At 40.3% G+C, this 11,691-nt stretch overlaps 1 protein-coding gene across 5 annotated transcripts in view; it reads left to right on the forward strand.

The window, feature by feature from the left end:
* Positions 1 to 11,440, forward strand: part of plcg2 (phospholipase C, gamma 2) — a 33,619-nt gene extending 22,179 nt beyond the window's left edge. For 3 of the 5 annotated variants that reach the window (XM_078258044.1, XM_078258043.1, XM_078258046.1), the window contains 13 exons: positions 333 to 401; positions 488 to 597; positions 1,164 to 1,260; positions 1,360 to 1,432; positions 2,452 to 2,624; positions 3,046 to 3,148; positions 4,933 to 5,136; positions 6,189 to 6,328; positions 7,760 to 7,868; positions 7,996 to 8,163; positions 9,501 to 9,589; positions 10,300 to 10,466; positions 10,607 to 11,440. In XM_078258044.1, coding sequence (XP_078114170.1) covers positions 333 to 401; positions 488 to 597; positions 1,164 to 1,260; positions 1,360 to 1,432; positions 2,452 to 2,624; positions 3,046 to 3,148; positions 4,933 to 5,136; positions 6,189 to 6,328; positions 7,760 to 7,868; positions 7,996 to 8,163; positions 9,501 to 9,589; positions 10,300 to 10,466; positions 10,607 to 10,649 — 1,545 coding nt within the window. In that variant the 3' untranslated portion in view covers positions 10,650 to 11,440. Of the gene's footprint in view, positions 1 to 332; positions 402 to 487; positions 598 to 1,163; positions 1,261 to 1,359; positions 1,433 to 2,451; positions 2,625 to 3,045; positions 3,149 to 4,932; positions 5,137 to 6,188; positions 6,329 to 7,759; positions 7,869 to 7,995; positions 8,164 to 9,500; positions 9,590 to 10,299; positions 10,467 to 10,606 lie in introns of those variants that run through there. The other 2 variants (XM_078258045.1, XM_078258047.1) reach the window with 2 other exon arrangements.
* The last annotated feature ends 251 nt before the right edge of the window (positions 11,441 to 11,691 follow it).

The following is an 11,691-nucleotide window of genomic DNA, read 5'->3' on the forward strand; positions in this document are numbered from 1 at the left end:
CCAATCTGAGTTTTCTGTTGCACGACTAAAACTACTTTTGAACGTCCACATGTTCCACCAAAACAAGTTCCTTCCTGAGACTATTTAGCAGAGGCACCGTTGCTCCGTGCGGTGCTTAGCGCTGCCCAAGACGATTGTGATTGGTTTAAAGAAATGCCAATAAACCAGAGCACGTTTTTCGCCCATCCTAGAATGCTGTGTGGACTAGCCAGATCCTCCTCCGCAGCGCTGTGGAGGAAGGTTGGGCTAATATCAGTTCAATGCATGTTTCTAAACCCAATAATATGTAATTTGCTCTGACTGGTACCTAACAGTGTGTTGTGCTAACATAGGAGAAAGACTGTGCCTCTCTGTATGAGGTGAAGACATACGTGGAACCCAACGAGATTGAGCCCTCACTGGTGTGTATACGTTACATATACTATGTTATCTTTTGCAGTTTCCTTTGACAAAAACATTCACGATTGTGTGTGTTTGTCTCCTTCAGCCTCAAAGTACAGTTAGAGCCGTATATGGCTACCAGGCTGTGAAGCCAGATGAGCTCAGCTTCCGTAAAGGAGATTTGATACACAATGTTACAAAGGAGATTGATGGATGGTGAGTCTACACACACACACACACACACACACACACACACACACACACACACACGGGCAACAACAGGCTATATCAAGGATAGGTTATGAGGCTTTGCCATATCTTTGGAATTAGTCACTTTATTCAATTCAATTTGATTTTATTTATAGTGTCAAATCATCAAGAAGTTATCTCAGGACACTTTACAGATAGAGTAGGTCTAGACCCCACTCCATAATTTACAGTGGAACAGTGGCGAAGAAAAACTTCCTTTAAACAGGCAGAAACCTGGGACAGAACCAGGCTCTCGGTGGGCGTCCATCTGCTGCTGCCGGATGGGACACAGAGACACAGATACAGATATACAGAAACATGATTCATAGTAATTATAGCAGTTGGTATTTGTAGTAACAATAAGGATAATAAAACTATGACTACAAATAATAGTAGTAGCAGTGCAGGGCGTACCAGTTCCCCTGCATAATGCATGTTCATCTGCATATACTTTGTTGGTATGGCCAATTGCAAACACACACAAAGAACAAACAGGACTGTAACCATTGCCCTCCTCATTCTTCTCACTACAGGTGTAGAGGTGACCATGGTGGAAGGTTGCAGCAGTTCTTCCCAGCTAACTATGTAGAGGAAGTGTGCAGCAACACCAAACCTGAGACCAAAGAACAGGTGAAGATTAGAGTTTCAGTCACAGTTTAAATGGAGATCAAGCAGCATAGCGATTGAGTGAAAATAATCTCTGTGTGTCTGTGATGTGCATTAAAACAGGACATGGAAGACAACCCACTAGGTGAACTATGTAAGGGTGTTGTGGACATCTCCAAGTGCAACATCCAAAACTGTGAGTTATTATAGCGTCTGATGCATGCTTTACATTCACATACCCCTGAGGTTGAGTGCAAACATACGTTTTCAATCTCCTCACTACACTGATGTTGCATTTCAAATTAGTTAAAACAACTAATTAGCAAGGCTTGCAACTATAAAAAAATATGTATGCTGTGTATGTATGTCTGGAAGTACTGTTTCTCTGTAACCTGATACCAGTGTGTATCCCAGGACATAGCTCTATGCAATGAACCTACTCAACCATCTTGTGATTTTATTTTAAACCTTTTTTTCTGTATTTGACCTAATATATGTGTTTTGCTATGTAAAAACAACTTTCCCCTGAGCATAAAAAAAGATTCATAAAAAACAAAAAAATAAACTATACTGGGCCAACAAACTAGTAATACTGCAGCTGGGTGTCAATTAGACCAACGTCATAGATAAATCTGACCATTTTATTTGACAAACAATCTGTGTATTTTTCATCTAGAGTCTACAATGATCAAAAACATCTTCCTCCCTGCCTTTTGCTGACACATTGCCTCATTTCCTTACACTACTATCACAATCAGTAGAATAGCATGAAACCATTGGTAGGAGTGTCATTCCTGTGCGTGTACCTGAGTTTCCCTTTTTGGTTGTATTTATTGTGCATGCACCTGCAAACTGGTCATTACAGCTTTGCTCCACTAGTGGTCACAAACCCCCAAAAAGATGCTGTGCATAGTGTATACACGTGTTATATGTCAACTAATGGCACCAACAAGTTTGAGAGAAGGGGTTAGCCAGTGACTGTGAATTATCTCTTTGCAGTCCCTAAGGTTAGTTAGGAATTAGGTCTTTGCATTTGGAGTGGTGCATGTGCAGTTATCACAAATAACTTCCTATGGTTTAATCTGTAAAAGTCATCTATATCCCAAATTAAGAATGGGATTCAAATTCCCAATGTCTATAAAAAAAAATATGGGAGTTGTCCATTCCTTATCGCCCTCCCTCACTGTGCCTCCTTTCCTCCCTCCTTGGTTCTAGTAAAGAGTGGTAAAAATGGGAAGCCCAACGTGTTGACCCTGCAGGACAAGGAGGAGGACAGTCTGCAGTTTGACCTGGCAGCTGGCTCTCTGGAGGAGCTGTTTGAATGGTACCAAGTGGCCTGGGACATTACTCAGAGAGAGATGAGCAAGCAGTATAACAGGGAACAAGAGGTTAGTATCTCATGGTATATGATATGTATGTAGAGGGGGAAGGTAATCAAAACTGGCCAGTGCAACCCACCCCAAAAAACTTATATAATAACCTTTACATTTGCACCATAAAGTAATGCAGAAAACATTCACCAGCATGCAGAAAATTTATTGTTTGATGCTCAAAATTTTGTGGCGATCTCAAGCCCCCCAATGTCAAACACAAAGTTACGGCAAGAATGTATAAAGGCCGTTTTTTATCAAATCTTTCTGTGTCAGTCAGCTCACATTGTGGTTTTACATGTTGGAAGCCTGTGTAACATTAGTTCAGACTAAATCTAAGGACAGCATATCACTGTATAACCACATATGGGTGTTTTACTGGAGGTCTGTCAGCATCACTGTACAAACAGGAAGTGGCTGTTTTTCTGTCCAATCTCAGATCAGACAGCAGGTGGAAGTGGAGAAGAAGGCAGAGGTTGCCATGGAGATGTCAGACCTGGTGGTCTACTGTCAGCCGCGCAGCAAGGAGAAGGACCGCTTTGGTAAACACATGCACATGCACATGCTGAACACAAAGACCTGTGAACTCGAGCCACATGATGACATGACAATGACTAAACAAAGTTTAACACAGCTTCATACAGGAAATGTGCTCCAACGCATCATATATTCTTAATGTCTTAGTCTAGTTTTTGCATTACTTTAAAATTAGATAGGGTTACTCAGTCTAGCATTTATTTCAGTATGATTAATAATAGATTCTTAAATTTGTTAAGTTTTATATATATAAAGCAAGACTTGGTCTTATCTTTGTAACCACTTCATAAGATGAATATAAGCTTTGTAGTTGAACCCCAAATCTCTAACCCCCAGTTATGATAGAATATATATTAAAACTGTACAGATATATACACATTAGAGTTAGTTCCATTTGAATTAGAGTCTGAATATCTAACAACTGAGCATGATACTGCACCGGAAAAAGGGTCATTCCATATTGTCACACTTTTGATTTGCTTCCACATAGGACAGTTTGATAGGTCAGTTTGACCCTATTATTAGGTTTTCTATAGTTAGTTTCGGTATTAAAAAACTATACAAAGGTTTTTTTGCACCTTACATTCAATATGTTCATCAGTGTGTAATTAGTATTTGTTTTAGTTCCCAATAATTGCACTTTACTAGTGACATTATTTGTATTATTTAGAGTTCCTTTTGTGCACATAATACAATATTTATTATTTATAAAACATGTGTAAGACAATACAGTAGGAGTCATTGAGCAACAACCACCATGCCAAGGTGTAGAATTCCTCAAGTCATAAAAGGATGAATACATTTGTCACAATCATTTTTCTGTGGTGTCTTTACACCTAAAGAGTGCATTATAATATGTGGGAAAAAATCTTTTTAGCAGAGACAATTGGAAATGCAAAAAAAGGAAAAAAAGGGATTGCTTTTTGCTGAGGCACCTTACCTTATTTAGTGAGGATTTACCTTTACTGTTGTTATACCACAACCCACTGATCTTCAGCAAACAGGATGTGACCAAAGAAAAAGATCTAAAGACTACTTCAGACAGCTTCCTGTGTTACACCAATCTAAATTTGGAAAGTGTACACCTACTGTACATCCACTACAACTGTCACAAAAACCCTGTTGTTCTAGTAGTATGGTTGTTAGATATTTAGTGTTTTTCACAAGTTAAATGTTAAATGTTTTTTTCCCAAGACAAACCATCTATCTTGCCCTGTAGTGGCTGTGCCCAGGGGCGTTTTTTAGGATTTGAGGACATTGCACCCCAGGATTTTGCAGGATTTCTTTTTATGCTTTATTGTGATAATAATATTAGTAGTTGTTGTTAGTAATTAGTATTTGTATTGAGTAGAATCAGAATATCTATTTTTTGGGGGGAAAACAGTTAAATGTATTTCTGGTAACATTAGTTAATTGGTATAATATAAGGGGTTTTCTTTCTTTTTTTCTTACACACATGGACACACACACACACACACACACACACACACACACACACACACACACACACACACTCTGCACTGTTCACCTCTCCATCATCTGGAGAAGTACTATACTACCCACAATCCTAAGCGTAACAGCGAGCTCTCTGATTGGTAGAGCAACTAACAACCAGATAACAACAACCAGCTAACATGTTAACTAAAGATATTCAATATAACTACATATATCAGGTATTACAGTTCCAGTCCAGTTTATTGGTCTGTTGGTATCAACTGATGTGGCCTAACAACCATTATGAGATCAACCTGTGCCTCTCAAAGGATTGCTCTTTTCTTTGTCTCTGCAGACAGTTACAGCTACAAAGAGGTCCGCTCCTTTGTGGAGAACAAGATACCAGGAAAGAGCCGCACCAAGGACTTCCTGCAGTACAACCGCAAGGCTCTGAGTCGCATCTACCCAAAAGGCCAGCGTGTGGAGTCCTCCAACTATGACCCTTACCCACTGTGGGCCGTTGGCAGTCACATGGTTGCTCTCAACTTCCAGACTGCAGGTACAGTAGTTTATCTGGACTGAACTTACAATATACTATACAATAATTGTTGTTCTTTTGTGCTTTTGTCAATCCATCCATTTCCGTGTATTAGGGATTGGTCACACTAGCCCAATAAGTGACTATTGTACCTTGGGCTGGACGATTAATCGAAAATGTATTGACATTGAAATTCTAAAGCTGTTTTCGACGTATTTTTCCCATGACGATAATTTCGATTATTTATTCCTGTTGATAGGCCTATTGTCTCCTTAAAAACATTCTACCGCGTGTGTAGTCATGTGACATTGCCGGACCAGTCAGCCGCATGGAAAGCATAACGGAGGATAACTCAAACACTGAGTCCGAGTCAACTGAGAAACAGTGTCCGTCATCTGAAAACATTTTGGCTTCAGAAAAGATGATTTAGAAAAACTTGATTAATTATCGTTCTTTCATCGTTATTGAGGTAAAATGTGCAATAATCATTTCCTATAAATTCTTTAGAATAAAGCGGAAAAATCAGGAAATGTTGGGTCTTCATCAGCAGTAACATAACACGACTCCTATAAGCGAACATGAAACGTAAAATGAAGCAGTGTATGTAATGTAAACACTGCAGTAGAGTGCCTGGAGCAGATGAACATGAATAGAAACGGCTTGGTATGACGTCATACTGAGCCGTGAGTAGAAAAAAACTGTTGAAACCAGAGTATGAATGAATGATGAACAGTATGAAACTTGAGGTTTTAGCTCACAGGGATACCTTATAAACACTTAATTATTTGAGCTTTGTCCACATTTAAAATGAACATCCGACATTGTAACTTTATAGATAAGACAGAAAATACGGAAAAGCATAATAGGTCTCATTTAAATGAAAATGCAAGGGCAAGAGTGAAGTTCTGAGGTGGGAACGGGATAGAAAGAGAGGCAGAGCAGACAGGTGGTGTGTTATATGGATTGATTGAATCATTTCAATATTGACTGGCTGCCTAAAGGCTAGGTAAAACTGTGTTTTTAGCTGTATAGAGCAGAAGTTCATACTGTATAATGTGTATGTGTCCACCCAGATAAATACACTCAGTTGAACAGTGCCCTCTTCAGTCTGAATGGACGTACGGGTTACGTACTGCAGCCGGAGCTCATGCGCTATGATAGCTACGACCCTTACCAGGAGAAGAAGAAGGTCAAGTACAACATTGCAGTTAGGGTACGTCTGTACACAAACACACACATATTTCATGACAACCACAGACTGTAAAAATAATGGACGAAGCTTCCAGGCCTGAAAAGCGAAGCCAATGCAGAAGTGCCTTAAACCTGCATTCTATCTAATTTCCATCAGGGGGGGACTCCACTGGTTGCAAAAAGAAGTCTGTTTCTACAGAAGTCTATGGGGGAAATAACCCTACTTTTCACTTGACTTATTCCCTAAAGAAACATTTTCATAATGAGTTTCTGGCTTCAATCGCTACTTTCAAGTCTTCTTCAATACAGCATGATGCTCATTTTGTACATTATGGTCCCATTTCTTTTAAAATAGACGATAAAGCAGGGGATGCTTTAGGGGCGTGGCTACACGCCGACCCGTCAATCATCACAGAGGCTAAGCGATGCGTATCCATGACACTGTACATTAAAATAGCTGTGAACTTGTTTTTGGGTGTTGTCTGTGTTTTCTTCTTAAACTTTGACCCTCTATCTGTGTGTTTTCACTTCATCGAAGTTAATTGAACATTTTTGGTTGCCTAAAAATGTCTTGTTCAGCGTTATGCTAGTCTCGCATTGCCAGACCTTCCCCCACCGCGCTGCGGAGGAAGGTCTGGCTAGTCCACACAGCATTCCTGGAAAGGAGAACAACCTGCTCTGGTTTATTGGCATTTCTTTAAACCAATCACAATCATCGTGGGCGGTGCTAAGCTCCGGACGGAGCCACGGTGCCTCTGCTAAATATTCTCAAGAAGGAACTTGTTTTGGTGGAACATGTGAACGTTCAAAAGTAGTTTTAGTTGTGCGAGAGAAAACTCAGATTGGACAGATATTCTAGCTAGCTGTCTGGATTTACCCTGCAGAGATCTGAGGAGCAGTTAACCATAGTCCTCACAAATCCACCAGAGGTGGATGGCAATGGAGCAATCCTGGAAGTGGAACGTCGTGGATATAGACTAGCGTTATGCCAACCAAGCTAGCTAGCTACCGTGAGCGTTAGCTGGTAACATGTAGATGAATGATGCATGTACCCAGAGGTCCACGTTTACCCGGCTTTGCCACGTCATCTTCCCCAGCTCCACCCTCTCGTCAAAAATCGCCACATCCGGTTGCAAAACAACAAGATGGTGATGCCCGTATCGCCAAACACAAGGCTTCACGTCCACTATTTTTACAGTCTATGATAATAACTGGCTAATACATACATCATCATTATCGTCATCATCATCATCATCATCATCATCATCATCATCATCATGAGGTTTCTTTAACTTATATTCAAGTTCAGAGCCAAGTGTAATATTGTCATCATGTTAGAGGCGCAGGAGCTGACTGGCTGATCTTTATTTAGTAAATGAAGTAAGGAGCATACTGACATTTGGCATGTTGCTGTTTGAAAGAACTTTATAACAGCAGTTGTGTTTGTCTGCAGGTGATTGCTGCCAGACACCTTCCTAAGCCCGGCCGTAGCATCGCCAGTCCATTCGTGGAGATTGAGCTGTGTGGGCACACAGAAGAGAAGTCCAAGACCATAGTCTATCGTAAGAAAAGGCGGGAGGTGGGAGATGTGGAGGGGGAGAGTTAAACCTATGGGATCAAAGAAATGAGACTGAAGTGAGAAATGATTTGTGATCATGTGAACAGCGCTGTTGTTTTTGTCTGCTGCAGGCGATAACGGTCTGAACCCGGTGTGGAAATCCCCAGCAGACTCTGCAGTCTTCTCCGTGTACGAGCCTGAACTCACCTTCCTGCGCTTTGTGGTCAACGAGGAGGACATGTTCTCAGACCCCAACTTCCTGGCTCAGGCCACATTTCCTGTCAAAGGCCTCCGCTCAGGTGGGAACACACACACACACGTACAACACAGAGGGCCAGAGCTGGTGAACGGCTGCTCACATGAAGCTCATGTAGTACTCATTATTAAGTAATACTATTATTTTAAGTATTATTTGTTCCCTAGAAGCAGGATTTCTGTACTCTATACTTTAGGGGTGAAGCGGTTCGGTCCGCTAGTCACGGTTCGGGGCATGTATGTATTGTTCAGTTCATTTTAGCCTCTCAGATTTCAGACAGGAAGGCTTGTGCAGAAAAAAACTTCAAATAAAGTTATTAGAGGGGAAAAAGCCATGCGTGGTACTGAAACCACAGTTGGCATGGATATGGTGCCGAGTGCAGCTGTTAGTCAGTATCGGTCTGCTGTATGGGAGCATTAGGGTATAGTGTTACCTGACAATGATGGAAAAAAGTGGTGGATAAAGCAGCGGCTGTGTGCAAGCACTGTGCAACACGTGTGGCCTATGCTAGCGGCAATACTTTGAATATAATGGCAGTGTGTCCGTGCAAGACACAAGGAAGAGAGAGAGGAAACCCTGCTTGAAATAGTTAATCCATCACAGTGAACATCAGGTCTGCTTTTAACATTCTGTTACAAAAGGATGCAGGGAAATGTGTGCCAGAAAGTCTGCTCTGAGTTATCACATAACAATAATATAGCTTTAACAACAGTAATCGTTCTTTCAGTGAGTGGACACCAGTGGCAGTCTGCCAAAGGTTTACTGATCCACCCTAGGCTGTAATTTCCACTGGGGACAGGGGGGAAATGTCCCCCCCACTTTTCAAAATTCCATTTGTGTTAGCCCTCTGCACTCAACATCTGTTTTTTATAAAAAGATGCATTTCTCTGTTTGTTCATCTCACTTCAATTTTATTCTTTCTTTCATTATTCAAATGCCAAAAAGTTAACTTATCATGTGCAATTTACATAGTCCGTGTATCGATACAGTACGCGCAATCACCAGTGGCCCCACGATACGATATTATAACAATGCCTGTGTCACGAAACATAGTGAAACATATTGCGATATATTGCAATTCATGACCTTTTTTCCAACTTCAAATTATGTCCCCAAAGAAAAGCTTAGTTTACATTTGTTTCAGCCAAAAAGATACATTTCTCTGTTTGTTCATCTCACTTCAATTTTCTAATTTCTTTTCTTATTTTAGTACCAGAAAGTGAAATTCTCATGTGCAATTTACTGTATATAATAAAAGATTGATAAGTGGCATCAGTGTATTGATACAGTATTGCCATGTAAAATATCGTGATACCGTGCTGTATCGATATATCGGTATCGGTATTAACACAGAGGTGACTGAGTGTTTTGTTTCGTCAGGTTACCGCTCTGTACCTCTAAAGAACGGCTACAATGAAAACTTAGAGTTAGCCTCTCTGCTGGTCTACATCAACGTACAACAAGCAGGGGTGAGTAACACACACACACACACACACACACACACACACACACACACACTGTCTTTAAAAAGAAATGGACATGATTGTTTTTATTTTCCATTACTCTGAGAGATCATTGAGTTTATCAAAAAATGGACTTGTGAATGAGGAAGGAAGCTCAAGCACCTTACTATTAGTTTTTTATTCAGCATTTTCTCTCTCTACACTTTTCTTTTTTTATTTTACCTTTCGACATTTGGTTGTTAATGGTTAGACCTGATTTGTAGTGTATTGCTACAAGCTTGCTATCAGCTACGAGTGTAGTCTGGTAGCTGGAGAGATGCCAGTTCACCTACTAGGCACTGCTCTTGCCCCAACTGCTCGGGGCGCCTGTCCAGCTGTCACAGCCCCCTCACTCTGACATCTCTCCATTAGTGCATGTATAGGACCTGAGCATGTGTGTGTATTTCAGGCCTGTGTGTAGTGTGTTCTAACAAACAGAGTGTACAAATTGTAATTTCCCCACTGGGGGATCAATAAAAAAGTATAAATTATTATTAAAAGTATTATTATTAATGATTTATTCTGTAGTTTGTGGAATGTATGACTTTTTTGTGGAATAAAAAAATGAAACACAGCACACACACATACACATAAAGCACACCAATGTTGATTTACATCTGCAGTTTGATATCAGTGTGGAGATATTTCTGTGAATGTGATCACGACTTGTCCTTCAGAAGGCAGAGGAGGAGCTGTACTCGTCCTCCAGCCAGCTGAGGAAGAAGCAGGCGGAGGTCAGCAGCGAGCCTTTCCTGTACGACACGCACACCAACATCCAGCGCTCCGCCCTCCCTCGCCAACACAACCAGCTCGTGAGAGAGGGTAGCACCGGCGAGAACCACAGGTGAGCCTCAAACTCACAAGCTGCACTCAACCCATTCAGCCACTTTTTCGTTATTTTGTTTGAACATATTTGTTTCTGTATTTATTGTTTATTTCATATTCATATTATATGAATATATATATGTTTTCTTTGTGCCCCAGGACAAAAGAAAAGAGGATAAACAACAGTAAGTTCTACTCGTGAGGACTCAGCAGAACTCACCTGTGCACGCCCTTCCTGCCCGAGCCGTGGAGGAATGCCGACTAACCTATCCTGCCAACATCACCTCTAGGTGCTTAGTCAAGGAATTGTAATTTGTGCAGTTAAGAGTTTTCCCAACTGTGACATGTTATAATTTTTCATTTTCATACCAAAAATACTTTTCTATTTATTTAAGATTTAAAAAGAACTTGTGGTCTTAATATTTTCTCAAATATGGAAATATTGGAACATTGGCGGGGGTGGAGTTGAATGGTTTAACTCCTTTATAACACATCAGATGCAAGGTTGTAACATTTCCTCTGAGGGGCCCCACAGACAGCCAGTGGTGTACGTAACAAGTGTGTAATCAAACTGCATCACGTTAGAGGTGGACAACACTGATACTCACATATTTATTTTCCATCAACTGCAATAATAGTACCACTGCAGTGCAGCAGACTGTTCCTCTGCCACAGAGCTTGTGTTGCATGTATCTTTTTAGTGTCTAATTTCAAATCCTGTTGAGTGTATAACGACTGATATGGAGCGTGCCAAACGGGCTTCTGTGGGAGTCGTATGCCATGGAAAAGCTGTTTTTGCTGTGCAGATTCACCAGTGTGACATTATTTTCTCTGTGTGGTATATATTTTTGAAATAATTAGTGACAACAGGTGATGTAATGAGAGCATTTCTGATGTATTTAATTTGAAGCCAGATGATGTCTATAGCTTTCCTATAATTTCTCTGAGACCTTCTTATCCATTGAGTCAATAAAGTATGCTTGGTGAACTATACCCTTTATCTATGATTCATCTTACTTTTTTTGCCTAGAGCTGTGTTGGATTGTATTCACTTTAATATGATTCATGTAGTCATGCTATAAACATTAAGACATAGTAGTTGGATTAAAATTAGGGCTGTTAAACGATTCATTTTTTTAATCGCGATTAATCACCAAATTTCTACAGTTAATCACATCAATGTTTTATCACAAGAATAAAATTCTATTATTTTGCATTTCAGAACTGTTTTTAAGTACATAATA

This window comes from Sander vitreus, chromosome 8 (assembly GCF_031162955.1).
Source record: "Sander vitreus isolate 19-12246 chromosome 8, sanVit1, whole genome shotgun sequence".
Classification (NCBI taxonomy): Eukaryota; Metazoa; Chordata; class Actinopteri; order Perciformes; family Percidae; genus Sander; species Sander vitreus.